Source organism: Excalfactoria chinensis, chromosome 2, assembly GCF_039878825.1.
Source record: "Excalfactoria chinensis isolate bCotChi1 chromosome 2, bCotChi1.hap2, whole genome shotgun sequence".
NCBI lineage: Eukaryota > Metazoa > Chordata > Aves > Galliformes > Phasianidae > Excalfactoria > Excalfactoria chinensis.
This window is the reverse complement of record NC_092826.1, coordinates 66013897-66035580: the sequence shown is the minus strand read 5'-3', so window position 1 is coordinate 66035580 and position 21684 is coordinate 66013897. Positions and strand designations below refer to the sequence as shown.

At 34.7% G+C, this 21684-nt stretch overlaps 1 protein-coding gene across 1 annotated transcript in view; it reads left to right on the top strand.

Moving 5' to 3' along the window:
• The window catches only part of ABCA13 (ATP binding cassette subfamily A member 13), a 169735-nt gene that overhangs the window by 36751 nt on the left and 111300 nt on the right, over window positions 1-21684 (top strand). The window contains exons 12-22 of the mRNA XM_072328092.1: window positions 173-279; window positions 1314-1432; window positions 2686-2858; window positions 3785-3861; window positions 4120-4241; window positions 6746-6940; window positions 9104-9268; window positions 11944-12121; window positions 13819-13958; window positions 18450-18563; window positions 19364-19454. Coding sequence (XP_072184193.1) covers window positions 173-279; window positions 1314-1432; window positions 2686-2858; window positions 3785-3861; window positions 4120-4241; window positions 6746-6940; window positions 9104-9268; window positions 11944-12121; window positions 13819-13958; window positions 18450-18563; window positions 19364-19454 — 1481 coding nt within the window. The remainder of the gene's footprint in view (window positions 1-172; window positions 280-1313; window positions 1433-2685; window positions 2859-3784; window positions 3862-4119; window positions 4242-6745; window positions 6941-9103; window positions 9269-11943; window positions 12122-13818; window positions 13959-18449; window positions 18564-19363; window positions 19455-21684) is intronic.

Here is a 21684-nt window from a genome sequence, read left to right as displayed (position 1 = left end):
ATGTTCTGTTTTGGAAACAGTTCAGACAAATATTGGATTAATTGCTAGTCATAACTATTAATACTAAAATCCTACCGTGGTTCATTAATTATTTCAGTTGTATGTAGTCACTGGAAATTTGTTCTGGTACACTTGTTATGAAAATAACACTTTCTCATTAATCTTTCCACAGAGCATCTAAAATATGCCAAATTCTTCAGAAACATTTACAACCTGCTAGTGTTCTACTATTGCATAAGTTGCAGTTTGCCATTTTGAATATTCTTAAAATCTTCTCAGGTTGGTTACCATGCTTGTGACTGTTTGGATCTCTGTCTGTGCTAGCTGTATTGTGAAGACTTTACTATTAGAAAACTTTTATAAAAATGAATTAATTTAGGCGTTGCAGAGCAGCACAAGCATACTAATGCAGGGAAATGAAACCAGCAAAGGCACAAGAAAAGATTTTGATCCCAAGAAGGGATAGTTTCTGGAGTGACCATAATGATTCAAAATCTCAGTGAAAGCAGTAGGTCTTGCAGCTCCTCTTTCTTCTATCATTTTTAGCTGTGTACTCTTCCTCTGCTTCTTGGGCTTGCTTTAAAACACCAGGACGTCTTCCTTCCTTCCTTCCTTGATCCAACTCACAGAACAAGTGGAAGTCTGTATAGGCATTTGGGTTTTGTCCGATATATATATGGATTATATATATATATGGTTAATATATATATATATGGATTATATATACATATATATATATGCACACATATATATGGATTATATATATATATATAGATAAATGGATTTTTTTTCTGTTAGATTACTGAGGTGAATGAAGTTATGTAGTTGTTTGGTTTTTTTTAATGATAAAGAGTTGGCACAAAGCAGTGTTCATCTAATAGAAATGAAAAAGTGAGCAAGTTTATAAAGGAAGTTTTACCTCCTGCTTCTGTGTAGGTTATGGGTAGATTATAATGTTGCTGAGGCAGTGGATTGGCTAGCTATAGCTGAATAACTTCAACAAATTGTTCTGTATTATTCTGCCTTTGACTTACTTAGTGTTGGCATTAAAGTAGAACACATTGAGAAAGGCCATGTATGTAATGGTGAACAGCAATGGGGACTTAATCTAACAAGCCCTTCTTGCCCTCTAACGGAAAGTAAAATTGGTCAGAAGTATTTCTTAATGCCTTAAACTCAATAGACTTTTGTGTTTATTTGCTTTTAGAATAAATCCACCTTTCTCTGTCCCCTTTTGTTCAGATAATTTTTCATTTGCTGGGCAATATATATGTATTTTTAACTGATTAAACTTTGGACTCTTTCTCTTACAGAAGAACCAGTTGTCACTAGCAACCTTTTCTGTGTTGTTACACAGTGTAAAGATGGCATAATGCGTCACTTATTCATCTCTATAATTGAAGGAATCACTCTGGTTCAAGATCATTACCAGGTTTGAACAATTTTCACACCTATAGGTGTTGTTTAAAGAATGAGTTATACTCATCTGATTAATGTCAGATGATTTTTTTTTTCTCTTGCTTTTGAAATGATCTGTCCCCATGCGGCTATATGAAGCTGATGTTTGTATGGGTGTAGTTCTAAGACATGTTAAAGTGATAAACAGAAGGAATTTGTTATGTTAATGAGCTTTAAAAGCTGTAAATATAACTTGGATTACAGTAACAAGAATAACTGAATTGCCACTCAATACCAAACAGAAGTCCATTTTAGTTCTTTTAAATTTTGTGATACTGCTAATCTCATGAATAAGAGTGTACTTATACTTCAAAACTTTTACAGGAACAGCTGGAAAATCAAGCTAAATACAGAGCTGTTCAATTTAAAAATGGCAATTGTGGTTGCCAGATGGAGTCCGTGTTTTTATTTCTTTTAACAGTGTATGAAATTACCTGCAATCCTGATTGGGAGGCAGTAGCATCTGGCATTTAGTTGGATTCATCCAGAGCCAGAAACAGGCCTTTGGATATCACACACAGATGTGTGCACATCTGTGCATGTACGCACAAGTACAGAATACTAGCTTCACGCTTTTAGTACAGAATTTATCTTCTGTCTTTGTTTAATAGCTCTTCTAGTCTGTATTCTGTCTACCTGGAGGATTTGCTGACATGAATGGAAATTCATCGTTTTAAGGTAAACAGGTATAAGAGGCAGCACTCAGATCTTAGAGTAGGCTTTTGCTGAACAAATATATTTCTCTAATCTCCATTGTTCTGTGATAAACTTTTGAAAAAATAAAAAAGCAAGATCAAAAATGTGAATATTCAGGAGAAAAAATAAGTGAAAACTACATAAAGTGCGATGCAAGAAAGCTCTTGCATATGGGTATCCAGAATTTTTTAGTTTGTTGATGGAAAATAAGAAAATGGTTAGCCTAAAATAAAAACAATTTTAATGAAATGAAATTACAAGTAAAAATGTTGAAATATATGTTATGGGATGAACCCCCTTGCTGTTAGGTCAATTCACAAAAATTTTTGTTGTTTCCAAAACTCAAATCTTTGAGAACTCCATGGTTCTGGAAAATCTTTGCCCAGTTTCAAATGAAGTGAGTAAATTACTAGTACTTTATCCACGTTGTCATTTGAAAATATGCATTATTAGATTGCCACGACTACCTATGTCAAGAAATAATAATCAACCTCATGAATTTGCTAACAAAACGATTGCTGTGTTTTGCAGAGTATTGAAAGAATGTGGATGACTTCCAACAAGGGAGACTGTGAGAGCATGGCACATTCAAACCTGAAACTTTCTAATAATCTAGAGAGCTTCCTGAGAGCCTTTCAGAATACCACTGATGGCAGCTGTGACTGTCAATTAATGTTGGAAAATATCCACAGACGCTTGCAAAAGTAAAGCCTTTTATGTTTTGGTACCCCAAATGGTTCATGTTAGTAATGTTATTTTGTGCACACATTCTAAATTTTGCAGTTACAGGATAAATACTTTTCATCAGAGTCTCTTTTTTTGTTCGTGTAACTGAAAATTGAGCAAATACAATGCAGAGATTATTTGGGTTCCTATTTAGCAAAATTCTGGATACTTCATACTTTTTCTGAGCACTTACAGATAATATTCTTGGTTCATGAGTGCTCGTAAACTGTCAGCACTGAGCTCCAAATAATTTCAAATAGTTGCTTAATTACTTGAGGGAAAATAATAAATTTTAAGTAACTTAATAAAACAGCTGCTACATATTTCAGATTAATTGTATTTCAAATTAATGTCAGAAGTGGCTCCTCTTATAATTGTTGCTATTGTAGTCTGTCTGATTATTTTGATAATAGGATTGTATGGTCTGTGTGAATAACTGAGATAACATGGAGGAATGTGGACATTGGGGTTTTTCTTATAGACTGTAGACATATATCCAGTATTTTAATAGTAAATAATTTCTGAAGTGAGTACGCTCTTTATTGCTTAGAATTAGAGTTAATTAATCTGTAACTGGAATACTTTGCATCTCTAGGTTTTAAAACTCAGTGCTCAGTAAAAAGTATGGTAGTGAGACATTACTAGACCTGTGCTTCTCCTGAAGCCATTGTTTGTAGAGCACTGCAAACATCAGACATCTTCCCATCATGACATTCTGATTTAGGGAAGAAATATGATAGTGTAAGCATTACATAAAAGCAGCATGTGGAGGTCTGCGTAGGTGCACGCATAATGTGTCTGACCTTCTTCTTCAGGTCTATTTCACTGTGCATGATACTTCATAAGCATACTGAAGTCAATGATTTAATTCTGATAAAATGTGAATTTATGGTTATCATTACAGACTGATTGAAAATTGGGAGATACAGTTGTCGGAAAATCCTGTGGTAGCTTTTCTTAGCAATTTTAATCTTTTAAATGGTGAGTTATGGTTTTCTTCAGCACTTTGAGTCACTACTTTCTCTTTATTTTATTTTGCAAGATGGTGTTGTAGTTTTCAAACTGTTGAGGGATGTTCCTTATGGAGAGCAACCTTTAAATTTGATGTAGATGTAACTTAAACAGTATGAAGCTTTAATGCCCTTTATGACCCCTCATATAAAAATCTAGAGAAGAGTCTGCAGTCTCTGGGGAACTTAATGAAGTAGGATGGATAGCTCTGTTTTTCTTTTCTTCCAGATATGAAAGTCAAAGATTATGTGCAGAATATTACTGAGTTGAGGTTGGACATTCTTTCCTCTGTCAACATTTCTGAAGAAACTATCAGTAGCATCTTGGAAGCTAATATTTCTTTTTCAAAGGTAAAAGATTAAAAAGACATGTTAAATTAACACAATAACCCAGAGCCAATCGAAACAAAAGATGAATTATGTGTGGAATCTTCTGTTTTCATTTGTAAATTCTACATGGAAGTCTGTGAGATTTGGGACTTGCAAACAACAAAGGGAAATATTAAAACAATTTATAGTAGCAACAGTCTTAATTAAATTGTGCTGCTTCATTACTCTCAGCACTGTTCTGCTTTGTTCTGACATTGTATTTGAGCTTTGCTATCCTGTTAGTTTTTGTCTTCCCACACCAGAGTCTTGTACAGAGTAGTCTGATTTGTTTTGTATTCTTTGGTTTGCTCCTCATTGTTTTTTTCACCTGAATTTTGCTTCACCTGTATTTATCTTGTTTACTTGTCAACTGTGGACAGAATAAGTTCTCTGAGTGAAGGCCTGTGTGTATTACTTTTGCTGTTGTTTCCTGTGATTCCTGTGATCATACAGTAGAAATCATGATAACTGCTGACTGCAGGTTTCTCTCCCATTAATGCCTGTGTGACAGAAAAGAGTTGGAGGTAGATTTGGCATAAACTGATCAGGTCAATCAAGCAACCACTGGATGTCACTGATGTTCTACTTGCAGAAATGACTGCAAGTTTTGCTCATGATAAGTGCGGCTATTAAAAAGGCAGTTCATACAGTTGTGACTACTTACAGATTATTTGTTCTACTCCTTTGGCAGTATGGCAGCCTTTATTGTTAACTTGTTATTTTGATACCATAAATGGTAATGAGAGAAGTCATCTGGAAGTGATTCAGTTAAATGGGATTCTGTGCACCTTTGATCTTTTGGAATAATAATGCTAATTGACTGAATTCTCTAATGATTTTTCTCTAATGATCTTTTTTTTCTGGCAAAGTACAATGTAGAGTTAAGGTACATGTACACATCTCACATTTGTATATTTACATGGAATTCTTTTTATATGTATATGCACTTAAATCTTTTTCCTGTTCAACTGGAGCACTTAAGACCTGTGGTAATATAAAAATCATTTTTTAAGCTGTTATCTATTCTAAGCATAGTTTATGTTGCCATTTTCAGAAAAAAACTAATGACTCTCACAGGCCCTGTGCAGCTCTATATGACTTGTGACTGTATTGCACTATTGTGCTTGCTTCTGGGATGTTAAGAACGAGCCTGTAAGCTGCTCATACTTGCTGCACTTAGCTTTCTACCTCAATATTATGCACTGGCCATTCTCATTGAAATGGGATTGTGTTTCAGAACTATGCAAAACCTTTAATCTCAAGATTATAAGCATTCATTTATGGAGCATAAAGAGTTTGGCATAGCTCTGATACTCTTAAAGCTGCAAAATGAGTTCAGAAGAACTTCAGCCAGTAGATAAAGTACTGAATGGATAAGAACTGAAGTGCAACTGCGATGTTCATGTGGGAATGAGGATGTGAATTTCAAATTGCATAACAGAGTCAAATTTCCATCAAAAGAGGAAATTCAAATCAATACATTTTTTTTATGCTACAGGCAGAATTACGTGTACACTCATATTCTGGTCTCTGTACATGCACAAACAAAAAGTGAAAATTTAAAAGTACAAAAAATTATTTGGCATCATGATGCTATGATGACAAAATTATAGCAAAAAGTCTGAAATTCAAAAGGTTGCAGATTAAAATGTTCATAGGAACTAAAGAATTAAATTGCATATCTAGGCCAACTGTGGGTCCTAATTAGATTCTCTTGTGAATCATCTCCATCTCTGGGTGCTGCTATCAGCTTTAAGTGGAGGCAGTGCAAGTGGATGCTGTCCAAGGTAGTACTATAATGGTGCCCTGAGTTCTGTACTGTCTCTAAACTGTCATTTTCCCGGATATGCTGCTATTTGCTTTCTTTCAGACATTGAAGGAGAAAGAGGAGCTAAGAACTGCTTTTATATCTGTGCTGTAAGCATTTGTCTTTGTGTGACATTTTTGTTAGAAGAAAATCATTATTTCAGCAAATTTTAGTGTAGCCTTTCCATAGTTCTGCTTAGGTTTTTATGCCTTCTTCTGTTAAACAATAACACCTCAAAGTAGTGTTGAACTAAGAAATGCAAGCTGGCTCAGAGTGATTGTGTCATGTAGGCATTCTTAAGTGTTATATCCATGTGTATGATTTGAAAAAGTCCATATTGTTTGATTTTACAGTGATTCACATATTTGCATTTTGATAGTCAGGTGTTTCTGATACAAAGAGGTGTATCTGCTAGAACATATATGGACAGCATTCTAAATATACCTGCTTTAAGGTATCAATGAGCATATAATTGACCTGTTAACAAGTAAAAACAAATGTTTATAAGAAACACACTTTGTCTGTTGATAGGAATATAATGTGAGAACATACCAATCTGATAGAAAGCTGGACGGTTCATTCTTTCAGTTTTGTTGAGAACTGCAAATTGCTACGCTACTTGAGAAATTCTCATTATATTTGCTAGAGACAAACTTTTAATATGCATACTTTGTGATAGGTTTTTTACAGTGCCTTTGTGGTAGCCTTCACACAAAGATGTGATGAAGAAGTACTTAGCCTCTTGCTCAAGCTACCTGAAAACAGCAAAACTTCCCTGGCAGTGGAAGAATTATGTTCTTTACCAGCACTTGATTTGTATACAACATTTGTACTGATTATACAGAATTTGAACTTACGTCATATAATTTACATGGTAAGATTATTCATTTCCTATGCTTTTCTTTTGAAGGTGGTCTAAAACATGCTGAGAGATAAATAGTTCAGTTAACATCTATAGTGTTTTGTTGTTTCAAATGTCCTTTTCTGTGGAATCAAGCACTAGCTGTGTGCTGCTTTTTGTCCTCATTTAGCTCTGCAAAGAAAACATAGTTGAACAGGGTTGGTAGATCTTAATGTATTTCATATCTCTCTTCCTCAGGAAAATTATCAGTGAGGAGCTAATTATGAAAGCAACAGAAAAAACACAAGAGGTCTGAGAATTAGCTTTATTAATCTTTTGCAGAGTTTGCAGTTCATATGACTAGTCACTTGGTAATTTGTGCTTTTGAAACACTGATCTGATGTTGCTGGAATGAAAAACAAGCACAGGACCCCTCATTATGTGCAGTACAAACTTATTTCCTAGTATGAAATTATATCACCCTGGCACACATTTTATTTTCTGTAGTAATCATTCTGGGAATTCAGGTGGTTTCTTCAGGAAGGATGTAAATATGTTTTTCCAGCTCTCAGGATGGCTCTCTCTCTAAGGGCAAACTACCCATATTTCATGTGATCTCAGTCAGTTAACTTTGGTTCATAACATCTCTGTGGTTCTTAACAACATCTAACACAACTGAATGATTATAATTACAGCTTTGTCTGTTGGAATCCACTCTGTGTAATCCAACTGAAAAACACCCTACAGTTATTTACTTGGGTAGAAAAGTCCTAGAAAACTTATGATCGTGCTAGGAGACAGTGTTTGTATACTCCTGGAAAATAATGGGAATAATAAAGTGCCAAAACTAAAACGAAGGGGATAAAGAAGTCTGCAGCAAATATGTGCTGTGTCTAGATTTGTAGATTATCTGGAATTGAATGTGGGTTTTCAGTGAGATGTTTCCACTTGTTAGAGCAAAATTATTGGTTGGAATTCATGATAGTTATTTCAGATCTTTCAGGTCACTGAAAATAAGATACTCAGAGCACAGACAGGAAGAAAATTTTGTTTGACAAGCATAGTATTTATTTTATGTGCTGAATTTAAAGCTATTTAAAAAACAACAACAACAACAAAATGACAAAGAAACTTCAAACAAACAACAACAAAAAAACAACAGAAAATAATGCATCCAAAACTAAATTTCTGTTTTCTGGAGTGAATGCCAACCTAGAATGGCAAAAAGGAAGAAAAAACAATACTCTTTTTTACTGAACTTGAATGAAGCATATTGAATTCCTAGCACAGAATAAAAAAAAATTGTCAGCTCATCCTGAATTATTGTGGAAGTTCTTCTAACTTTTTAATCAAATACAGGTTTATTACTTTTTTTTTTTTTTTTTTTAAAATTTTTTTTAATATATGAATGTAGGTGAAATCTGGAAAGAATATTAGCAGTAGACATTATTATAGTAAAAGGTGTGTTATTCAAAGACAGGTGGATACATTAAAGACAGAGGAAACAGATGGAAGTATATAATGGGATTACATTGTTTTTTTTTATTATCATGCATAGGCAGGTAACTTAATCAGTTTGCATTGCCATAGAGCAAAATGGCCTATAAAAACAGAGGAGAGATAGCAAACTCTCAGTGCCAAAATGTGCATAGTGACAACAGCAAAAGGCCAGATAACTTCTGTCAAGTAAGGACTGGAACGCACATAATTATTTTATATAAAAGGCAGTATATACTAAAAATGGAAAGGGAGGAACAGTATGAAAGTAAAGTATGTTTTCTAATACGATTCCTAAAGCAACTGAAGAGGCCATGAGATTTAATTATATTTTAAAAATATTGACCTGTTGGGCTAGACACCCTTAACCTGTTGAAAGAAAAAATATCATTTACACTGGATTCTAAGTGGGCAGAATGTTGCAGATACCATTAGTGTGGAAGTTGGGTAGGACAGCTTGGCAGTTATAAGCATATTATCTGGATTTAAATTTCTAATTTGTCGTAGGACAGTTCTAGAATTTCTAGATAGAATTCTTTAGGTGAATTTGAGAGTACTAGGGAGTTTTGTTAAATGTGCATTGCAGGAACATTTGATGATCAGGTTTAGAAATAAAATAATTTTGAATGTTTCATCAAAAGTTTAAAATTTATTCTTGTATATGAAATATATTGTCATCTATTTTCCTTCTCTTCCAAGAATAAGATACCATCTGAGATGGGCAATGTACTAAACACATTACTGGATGTGGTCTCTAGTATCAGCTCTCTTCTCAATAAAGTCCAACATGTAATGGAAAACCTTCCAGTGTTCCTTCAAGCAATTCAAAACATTGGCATGTTTGACATCTCTGCACTGCAGCAGGTATGTGTATGATTTTCACTGTGCAAATTTAATTTCCATTTTGATGTTTGGGATGTAAAAAAAGGAGGATTGCTTGTAGAAATTTTATACTAGAAAGTTAGGAACTTCGAGTAAAAAGTGTCCTTTGAAACACTCTTGATGCTGTATTAGTGAGTTTTTTTATCCCTCTTTCTTTTTTGTTAACCTGTGAGAGTATAGTCTAAGAGTTAATATGGTTCGTAATATAGCATGATTATTTATGTAATTTGGAGGTAGCCATGCCTTTTCAGCCCGTGCTTTAGAGGATGTTATTAATGAAGATGTAGCATGTGCACTTCTTGAATCTGCTATGAAATTTTTGTTTTGTCTGTTTTAGTGCTTTTATGCCACTGTTCTACTTGCTATTAAGAATTAAATGTGTAATGAAATGAGATGATTATTCCTTTTGTCAGTATTCTTAAAGTTACTGTGTACACACTGATGCTGTTGGTACAGTGGTGGATCTTAATTAGTATTTAATAATAATTAAATAAGTTAGAAAAAAGTCTCCACCTTTCAAGGAGAGTCTGTTTCCATAAGAAGGCCTGCTGGCATTACCTTCTCGATTTGCTGCACTGAAAGTTTAGGGTGAATCTGGTGACAAAAATCCCTCAGAGATTAACAGTGCAAACTTGTTAATGACTGCCATCTACAATAAGCATTGCCTTAAACACTGCTGTCCCTTGTGATCTGAATCTTCTTCTGAGCTGCTCTTCTGTATGACTGAAGGACGTTAATAAGAACATTAATCAATTTGTTGTGTTTACCTGAACTAGAGACAGCATATGTCTTTTTCAGGTAAAATCATTTGCCTTCTGAAATAAATGTACTGTATTGGTCTGGAGCAATAATTTGATAAAGCATTAATATCTTTTCTTCATATACCATTTGTCTCCATAGAAAAATGTGTTGTGTTATCTTGCCATCTTAAACATCACATTAAAGTACCATTATTTCCTGGGGTGTTGTGCTACTCATCACTGAGTATAGATTTGCTTTCTACTTTTCTTTCAAATATTGCTATCTAAATTTGATACTTCAGATTTTTTTTTTTTAATTTTTTAATTTTAATTTTTCTTTTTTTCCCCCAAGTAAGCAATTTCACCATTTTTTCCAATTCTACTGATGGTCAACACAATAGAGAGTTCTTGTTTGCGTCAATAAGAATATCTATTTTTGTACACTGTCCTTTACCCTTTGGTTTCCTCAACATTTGAATTATCTTTAACCTTCCTCTACTTTTTCTGGAAAATATATATGTTTACTTTCTTGAATAGTCGATATTCCTACTCCAGACAAATTAGCTCTTCAGATTTTTTTTTCTCGTCATATTCTTTCTAGGTATACAGCTTTCTGATTAGATCAGAAATCCCAGTACTGGAAGGTTGTTTTTTTTTTTTGCTTATTTGAGCATCTCATTACAGATAGCCTTTAAATCTTTGGTGCCCACTTCCTTTTTCCATAAGTTAATTGGCATCTAACTTGATTGAATTTTTAAAAATATTTTTAATTTTTATTTTATTTTTATGGGAGACTACTTGTTTTAAAAGCCTTGATTACAGACATACTTCATTTAGTTTAATCTATAACTAGAGGATCAAAGTTAACTTATATGAATATCCATCCTGTGTAGTTTTCCCACTTTGTCAAAGCAAAATTTTAGGAAACATCCTATTGATTCACTGGATCTTTAGTTGAAAAGCATTAAGTAGATTCCAATCTGATGGTAGCAGCTCACTACATAAATATTTGTTATTTGAATTTCAAGTTATTTTGATTGGAAACAGAATTAATTAGGGAGTTTGTGCTCTTTGACTGAAATAAGCCTCATTTACTCTTCTGTTGCCATCACAAAGAAGGATTTAAAATGACTTTATTCAGTTTATGAAGTTTTTTCCTCCTTACCAGCAGACTGATTCCAGAGCTGTAGGTAATGGTGTTATGAAATACAAATGTAACTTGTTTATTATGTACATATACAAAAAGTCAGGTTCTGATGTCAAGTGTTTTAAATAACACTTGCTAGTATTTCTCCAGGAATTAACAAAGCAGCACTTGGCACTTGAGTAAGTGCATTGATCACAATAAACAGTTTTTAACAGCATAACATCTAAACTGTCTGTGATCTATTATTTATGTAAAGAACTGTACTATTTTGAAAAATGACTCTGCTGTTAAAAACAACAAAACACAAAGAAACCCCAGTGAATCAAACGTTAATATCAGTGTCAAGTATCTTACTTAGCATAGCAAAACACTTTTCTACTTACAACCTTTGCAGTCTCAAAATGCTGATAATCCAGTTATGTTCTTCCTCACGTGCATCTACAACAGTCATGAGCAGACTTTGTGAAAGCTGTAGTCCTGCTGTCTTGATATTTACATTTCCTTTGAGTCTACCCAATACGGTATTTTTCAAAATTTAATGTAATAATATATTACTGTCTTTCAGTACCCTGTCAACTGAAACTGCAATAGCTTTTTTTTCTCCACTGTGACAAAATTGATCAGGAAAGCAGAAAAAAGCACAGCAGACCCTTGTTTTTGTAGGCAGTTTCAACAGTTTAGTTCTGTTGATTTCCTTGGATGGTGAGAACGCCAGGACTACTCCCTTAAGCTACAAAGACAAGTAACTGGTTCATCTGTATTTGTTCTAGTTCTTGCAAGGTGGACAGTTCAGAAGTTCATCTGTTGGATCCCTTGAGTCTGTAATTAAGGCTGTATGTAAAGAAGAATCTCCGTTTTTCAGCAGTGCAAACCTGTTCATTGATATGCCCAGAATCACGGGACTCTTAGAGGACAATATGGGAAAATACGGGATTCCTGAAGATTCAAGTGAGAAAGTCTATTGATCACAAGTTGCACATATACTTTTAGAGCTTGAATAATTTTTTCCTGTTTAAATGGAAAATACCAGTTGACAAGTCAGTTGGCATTGTAAATCTAAACATGAGGGATGATCAATAGAAGTTTTGCTACTGAGAAAGAATTGTGATGTAATTCCACTTGTTTCCTGTCCTTTGAAATTAATAATCAACAAGAATATTCAAGCCTTAGAGACTTACCGTGCTTTAAGGAAAATCTCATTTAGTATGCAAATACATCTTTGAGATATAAAATGGAAATATCTAATGTTGCATACCTTTCCTCCTTGAACATAGCATTGTGGCAGTATTACACAGCAGAATAAGCAAACTTTCTGGAAAAAATAAGTTTTTAATAGTTGAAATATCTGTTCTTTATCAAGTGCCAAGAATGTCTGTTCTCTCATAATTTCATCTCTGCTGCCTTTCTTCAACATGCTTTTGACTCATCCTGAATAATTTAATACTGTTTAAAACCTTGTTGGTGACTGGATACAACAGAAGAATGCAAAGGATCTGTGAAGTAGGACTCTGCTTCTGCAATCTTGGCTGTACCAGCAGGGAGCCAGAGCTCTGCCTTAGCCATGCTCACTTGTGTGTGGGAAAGTCATGGCAAACTCAAATCAGCAAGTCTTCTGTGTGTTTTGGCATATTGCTGTTTTTGACTGGGCAGTTCAGAGTCTCTTAATTCTTTGCTGTCATTTAGCAATGGTTGCCTTTAGTAAGGAATGTTTCCTTAAAGGTAGTAGGAGTCAGAACAAAGAACTGGGTGTTCTAAATATTTCATTTCTGAGTTTTGTTTCTTTTATATCTGACCTGAATCTAAATATTATTGGCTTAATTTTGCATTATTTAAAATAATAAAAATCTCCCTTAAGGTGTTATTAATGATGTTTAATGGCATATTTGTAAATTTGCTCATAATTTAAATAAATGTGCAGGAGCTAGGCATAAATATTTAAATGTTTGCCACAGTAAACTCTTTGCCTTTACTTGATACTATGTGTGAAAACTGGGATTTCTTTGGGCCTATTCCTTGGCATACATTTTGAAGGACATGATGCCATCCCAGTGTATTAATAACTTCATCTGGCATAGAAAAATGTATTTTAGTTAGGAATAGAAAAGTGACTTGTTTAGATTTTTCTAATCAGGAAATTAGGTGTCATAGATTTTTGCCTGCATTTTTGTAGGTCTCAGTGAAACTGTGCAAATAGTGACTGTATTTGTGAAGGATTATTATCCTTCTTGAGTATGAATGAAATACAGTGAACAACTGAGAGGTCTGGGGTGGATGTGATTCATTAAGGGGACTCTTCCCTCACCATTAATTTTGTGTGCAGAGGTGTTACATGCAACTCTCTACTTATATAATGCAGCCTTTAGGACAGATGAATTTTGAAAGTGGCATTTCAGCTAATGTGAGAAGCTCCCTATATTCTTTTACCTAGTTACTGAGTTTGCATAACTCTAATTGTATTTTAGATAGTGGTTAAACAATTTCTATTCTAGGATCTGAAGTGATTGTTTAGTCAGCTGATAATATCTGGCATGCCATCATGACAGGTCATAAATTAAGACTAAAGACTTAGATTTAACAAAAAATAAATAAAGCAAACCTCACCTGTGTTGACTTTCTGAAACACGAATCTGTCTTTGTATTTGCAGCTCCTTTTTGCTTGAAGCTTTATCAGGAGATTTTACAGTCTTCAAATGGGGCTTTGGTATGGACTTTCCTGAAGCCTTTATTACATGGGAAGATACTGTACAATTCTAACATCAGCATGATTGACCTGATTATAGAGAAGGTGTGTATTAAAAGAAACACTGTTTCTGTGTGTGTGTGTGTATATATATATATATATATATAAAATATATATTTGTTTGGTTTGGTTTTCTTGCCTTTGTATTTCATTTCTTTCAGAATAGGTAGAAGCAGTTGGATAATTGCTTTCAAGAAAACTGGAACCACCTTGCCACCTGCGTTCTCAACTTCTTCCTGCTCTGAGTTTAATTTCTTCTTTTTTTTTTTTTTTTTTTTTTTTTTTTTTTTTTTTTTTCTTTTTTTTTTTTTTCCTACTTGTTACACTGGTTTCACCTCAGAGTGAAAAGGAGAATTTCTTACAAAGTACCGTAAACCTTGTGTAGGAAGATTAAAAAGAGCACGTTAGCAGAGGTATAGTGAGAATCATGCCATATCAACGTATAGAATATAGATATTGCAACTAAGCTTTTGCTCGGAACATTTTCTCAATGGGGCACAGCACAGGGAGCTGTGGGAAAGGGATACTCAGGAAGGAAAGCCTCATTGAGCTGCATTAAAAAACAAAACAAAAAACAGGCTACAGTGCATCTTGGTTCCATCCCTGATCATGTTTTTAACAGTAATAGTATAAATATTTCTGGCCAAGATGCCATATAAATTCATGAAGGCTAATGACTTGATATCACTAAACAATTTTACTGTCTGGTGTGGCAAGTAATCTGGTTTGAGCATAATTGTCTGCAGTGATGTGTTTGTTTGTGGCAAGCTTTCGAGCACATAGGTAAAAGAAGGGACAGTTACTCATTCTAAGCACATCTTAGCATTCTGTGCTAATTTTGTGCTTATCTTGCAAAGAGATATTATTTTTATGTCACAACATTATTGCAAGAATTGCAAGCTAAATTCATTTAAGATCAAGAAAAAAGCTGCTTGTAAACAACACACAAAAAGGCTGTAGTAACCTTAAATGTGATAACCATTTCCTGTGTAAATGGAGCACAGTGTGGTGTTCTGACTTATGCTCTGGAAGATGAAAACCTAAGTCAAATAGCTGTGAATTGGAAGTAAGGTTTCAGTGATTTCATATTTTGCAGTTAAATAACTTAATTCGGGCAACAGTCCACTTCTGTAGAACTGAATATAATTGATTAAAAAGCTTAAGCTAAAACTGAAGGTGCTATAGATGGAAATTCTATAAAGATTTTATTGTGATAATTGATTAAAAAAAATCAAATAATTTTGAATACACAATTATATCCTGTGTTACATTGACACTGATAATCCTTTAAGGCACTTCTATGTTATTGTTGTAGTTTAACCCAACTAGCAGCTGAACAACACACACTGCCTTTTACTCACTTGACCCCCTCCCAGCATGATGGGGGACAGAATTGGGAAAATAAGTAGAACTTGTAGGTTGAGCTAAAAACTATTTACTAAGACAGGAAAGGAAGAGAGAGAGAATTTATAACAAAATATATGTAAAACAAGTGATGCACAAAGCAATTGCTCATCGCCAACCAAACAATGCCCAGCCAGTCTTCAGGATCTCTCTCTTCAGCATTTGCCCCCATGTCCAACTCCCCTCAGTTTTATAGGTTTTTCACATGATTTCATATGGTATGAAATGTCCCCTTGGCCATTTTACGTCAGCTGTCGTGGTTCTGTCCCTTGTGCACCCCTAACTCCTTGCTGACTGGGCAGCACGAAAAGCTGAGAAACTGAAATGGCCTTGGCTCTGTACAGCATTTCTCAGCAATAAGTAAACCATTGATGTGCTATCAACATAGTTTTTCTCCTCAAGCCAAGACACAGCATCATACCAGACACTATGAAGAAAATCAACTCTGTGTCACCTGAAATCAGGATGATTATTTTGTCAACTTATATGACAAAATTGATATCTGGAAATAATCTATAAGATAGATCTTCTAACATCTGTTGTGTATAGGTACCTTAGTGAAATCAAGACTGAGTAATAGAATTCCTAATGCAGTTAACTTGTGTTTGGTTGTTTGTTTGTTTTTACATTCTGGAATAATTCAAAGATTCTGGTAGATGTTTCTAGCACATCTGTTAATATTGTCTGTACCCCAGAGTTCTATCGGTTTATTAAGAGTCTGTATAATCTGCACCCCACCTATGCCATTTACTAGTAAGGAATTTATAGAATGGCTTGTGTTAGAAGGCACCTTTAAGATCATTGAGCTCCAATCCTCCTGCAGTCAGCAGGTTTGTCACTCACTAACTAGATCTCTTTATAAATCAATACAAACATAGTAGGGATGTTTCTACAATGAGTTTTGTATTTTTATATTACAGAAGCCTCTCAGTTATTTTTCCAACACAGACAAACCTTAAATGCAAAATAACAGCCTAGGGGTCCTAATGCAGCTGCTAAAAGCTGACCCTGTACTCTTACAGTCAAATATCCTATTGAAATAGAAACTGTAAGTTACTTTAGACAATGTGACCATGTATCAGCAGTCTACTAGAAGACAAGGAGTATCAAAACTGAAGCAGATACTTGTATAGTGAAGGATATTCAGCAAGTTTTCACATGGATTGTTTCATTTCTGGGCTCTGTAATTAACCATTCTCTGATAAGTTGTGAGGTTGTGGATTTTGCCTTCTGAGAAGTCAACAGTTCTGATGTGTAGCATAGGTATGACCCTTATGGAGACATGTTGCAGCACTGGCTGAGAGCAACAACGTTCAGTTGCAATTGGCATCCAGGAGTTCAAAGACCATGTGTGATGCTTTTGATCCTTGTTAACTTTTTTACACTGATGAGCTGATCTCATGAAAATATATCTTCTTGGTGTTGGTCTTATATTCAGGAAATTGAAGTAGAAATAACACTTTGAGCTATTTCTTTGTAATTGGAACAGTCAGAATATATATAAAAAGGTAGCAAGATGATACAGAAATAAAAGAAAATTAGTCTAGCAAATCCATCAGTTTCGACATCCTGTTCTTTTGTCAATTATAATTAGGAAAATAGATAATGAGTCAAGTAACTTAGCCTGTCTGGCTTTGCATAAGCACACTTGTCTGTTATAAGACTGATGTCTTATAACATCATCTTATATCTTATATCATCATAAAGGCAATGAAGTGTACTCAAAATAACATTTTTATTTATGCTTAAAACAGACAGATGCTTAGACGTATTCAGTCCAGACAGGGTCAGAGATGATATTCAAGACTATAGTTTTAATCAAATGCAATATCCAGCCTAAATGTTTCATATTTATTTTAATGGTTCTCTATTCTTCAGGAAGAAGGGAACTTAAAGGGAATTTTTATTAAACATCAAACTTCAGTTACTCATTAGAATATAAACTCATAAAAGTCTTAATTTTGCCTCAAATTCTGACTCCTACTGTGGCCACTAAAGATTGCATAGGAAATTGCTGAAGAATATGACAGTAAAGTGATATTTTCTCCAGATACAGTCCCAACTCCCACAGATATGCCAACATTTTACTGATATAATTTGTCCACTTTATTTATTTATTTATTTATTTTTTTCCAGTTCATGTAAACTCAGCATCCATGATGTCTGTGGTGAGGTGTTCTGTTATCTACCTCTTCCTTATTTACTTGTTCAGTAATTTTTCCAGAGAGCTGAAGCACAGTTTCACTTGAATTTTTAGTGTTTTATATCTTTGAACTATATTAACTTCTATATTTCCATTTCTCTCCTTCATTGTAATTTCTTATTATTATCACAAAAAGAGAAGTTGCTTAGCAGAGATTTCAAAATCATTGGTCTGTGTAGTCTCCTGGTTCTCCTACTGTGTGATTTATTTTCATTTTTATTTTTTAATTTTTTTATGAATGGCATCAATTTTTGTTATTTTTCAAACCCCTTAATACCAGGGCAGTTTTAAGTAGGAAGTTATGTTACAATGACCCCAGTACTTGAACAGCTTCATCCTTGAAATTATTTAGAATTATTGGCTGGATTTCCTGAACACTACTTACTGTACTTCTGACTAAGACGGAAATTATTGTTTGTGCTTCACTGGTCTGCAGAATATTTTGCTATACTCAGGATTTCCTCTGTGAAATATACTTCTAAAAGAAATACGTTTGGTCGGTTGTCTTTTAAATTTAATTGCATTACGCTAATATGTAATAGAGCAAAAAATCCATACAGCTTACAGAATCTTTGAGTATGTCCCAACTGGTGTATTATTTATTTATTTATTTATTTATTTTTCTGCATTCTGAAGCACCCCCACAATACTCTGTATGAAAGAGACATTATGAAATAAAGAGGTTTTTATGACCCTTCAGGTTGGTGACATAAACAAAAGGTTTTCTGTAGTGTGTGTTTTGTTTAGCATTCGGAGTCTGCAACAAATACTTATTTAAGAAAAACCAAAAAGGTAGGTATACTTACAGTTGACTATTAAATGATATGGAAAGGATTTTCAGAACATCTGAAGCATGCCAGTTTTTCCTATTTCTTGTGGTTTGCTGTGCTAGGTCTTTTTCACTGGTTTTCATGTCATTTTTCTCCTAGGCTAATTTCACTTTTGGCTTTGTGGAAAACTTGAAGACTTATTCTCAGACATGGCTAAGGATGGCTGAAGTTTTTAAAAACCGTGGAAATGTCCTCATGGTCTCACGGCTGCAGGTTGGTGAAATGTAATATGGTTTTCTATGTTCTCATGAATAGATCTAGGCAAATCGCTGTACATGTGAAGCTACTCATCTGTCTGGCTGATGAAAAAGAGCAGTGGGCATAGCCCCAAAGTGCTGGAGTTCAAGGAGTGTTTGGACAACACTCTCAGGCATAGGGTTTGGGTTTTGGGTGGTACTATGTGATGCTAGGAGTTGAACTCAGTGATCCTTGTGGGTCCCTCACAACTCAGAATATTCTGTGCTTATTCCATAAGCAGACTACAGTCAAGGCTTCTGTATATATTGTCTGAACTGTTATTAAGTTCTGGTAAATAATGTTACTAGTAAACAGGCATGAGACTTGCAAATCCCAGGAAGCTCTTGTAGTGCTAATATATTTTTTCCCCTTAGAACTTGGCAAATGAGATAAAGAATTGAAAACAATATAAAAGGAATTCCCAGCTTCCACTTTTAAAAGATGTTTATTTCACTACTGCCAGTACTAATAGTTCAGTGCCCCAGAAGTCTTGCAAGAAAAGAAAATAAGTTTCTGTCCCAGTAGTTTTGTAAAACTATTAGAGTGGACCAGGTTAAAATATTAGGAGTAAAATAGGAGAGTGAAATATAGCATTGGGGAGTATGTGTACTGTAGTTTATTTTAAATGGGTAGAGTTAAACTCTGAAGGGAGGAAGACTGAAAACACGGAGAAGCTGAGTGACTTCTCCACTGTTACACAGGAAATCTCTGAGAGGAGTATTTGGTATTTCTTTAGTGAATACAAACATGACATTATCTCCAACTTTTTATTTTAGGAAGCACTGCAGAACAATTTTGTAAAGCACTTTGTGGAAAGTAACCTGGATATTGACCTGGAAAAACTCTTTCAAAAAATGCAACTATATGGTATGTCTAAGAAAGTGTATGCATTGATTACCCTTATTGGATTTTTAATTTAATTTTAAAACTGCATTTAGTTGGATTTCAGTATTCTACCTTCTTAGATGAAATTAAAATAGTAGGCTTGAAATTCTATTGTTAGTCTCATATATTTATAAATGTCTTAGTTTCTGTGTCAGATTTGTCCATTGTATAATATTGATGACTGAAAAAATCTCATAATGAATTAGAAGTGGCAAACTGTCATGGGGCACTTACAAACTTAGGAGCTTCATTTATAAGGAGGGAGTGAATATGTAATCTCAGTAGCTACAGTTCAATTATTTAGCAGTAAGTTTTTTTCAGTAATTTTGAAGAAAATCTATATACTTTTAGTGGAAATAAACTGGGTTTGGTATGATATGTGTTTAATCAATACAAGGAAATGCCATCTGTATCTTCTCTTAGTAGAGAGAGAATTCCATGTGCATGACCCTGAGCACCAGAAAATAATATCATAGAGCAGCAAGGCCAAGCTCAGGTTGCCAGAGTAATTAGGGTCAGACCCAGCCCTGGGATGGCAAAGCAGCAGTGTAGAGATGGTGGCCAAGAAAAGATAACACCCTACAAGAGGAGACTGGTGCTCAGATCAGCAGTTCCATGGTTAGACCTCCATGGGTCTACCCAGCAGTGTCCCCCTGGGTCCCTGTCAGCCATAGCTGCACCCTTTCAGCCCTGATGCTGAGCTCCTGGCAGCTAGACCTCCAGGTTGCTTAGTTTTAAACAATTTGATAATTGAAAAAAATAACTGATGTATTCTGCCATAAGTAAGTCAGTGCATTCTAATAGAAACTGTTGCTGGCAGCACTGAACAGTCACTGCAGCGACACTGAATTGTCACTGGCAGAAGGAACAGTCCATACCAAGGAAGAATCTAATGTCATTCAAAAACAGCTTATAATCATGAGGACTGAAGAGAGAAGTGACAGAGAATGCAGTAACAGACATCATGCACCAAGGGGGATTGATGCTTCTCAGGAAAGTAAGAAGGACAGATCTGTGTAGTCTGTCAATGAATATTAGGGTAATTACAAGCTAGACAGTAATCTGTTTCAGTCATTTGTGGAGGGAGGGCTGTGAAAAAATCTTAGATGCTTTCCTGAAGGGGCTGTGTGACCTGTATTATTGGGGTGGGGGAGGGGGAGGGGGAGGGAGGTGGGAGGAAATGGTTTACAGATTAGTAAGTCTTTCCTACTGTTTACAGTTAATTAACTAAGTCTGTATCTTAAAAGATAAAACTAAACTGAGTACATGAAGTGCAATTTTTATTTGATTTTGGTACTTGACTCTAGGCAGGAAATAGATAAAATCTACCAACACTGAGAGCTGGTAAATACTGAAATGTGTCCTCAGTCTTTAGTTGTACTATTGCACTGAGATGGTGCTATCTGTGGTCTGTGGTTGGCACGAGCTGAAGTTCTTGGTTTTTCTTTTGCATACATAGGATTTGAGATTTAATTGAAGTTGATGGCCTTAATTTGAAAGCTAATACTAGCTGCATGCACTAAAAACATAGCAAGTAGTGTCCGTAACTCAATCCAGAAAGAGATTTGGGCACAGTATCCTCTTTAGGCTGAGGAGCTCAAAATTCCATCTGACATCTCTCAGGAGTATTTGCTTAACCACTGCATTGTTGCCTAGTCTGGATCAGGAACAGTTTGCCCATCATAGTGAAAGCAGACCACAATAAAATTAAAATACAAGAACAGAAATACAGAACTGGAAAGTCAGAAGCAGAGAAGACAAAGTCTCTTAAACTACATGCATGACCTCCTGGAAATATAACTGTCAGTGTATTAATTAAGCAGCAGATGTATTTGGTTTGTACAAACTTAACACAGGGAACTGTATGACAGATTGTGGGCAAAGTATCTCGTTAAGATATGAAGTCATAAGGTATACCTTCACTGTTGCAGACACTTCATCACAGAAGTCTGTGCAAAGATTTCTCAAGCTGTAGCTTTTTAACAGTCAGAGACATCTGGCTGTAATAAATGTTTAATCATCTTGGACTGAAAATACAGGAAATCATTGAAGTAGAACTGCTTATGAAACCAGAATATATTTTAATGTAATACAATTGATACATTTATCATAAAAAGTGAAAAATCTATATAGGTGATAGATCATACAGGTTTTATGCCTATGTTAAGCTGATCTTGATTCAGAGTGTCAGAGCGCTCTTCTGCATTTACAT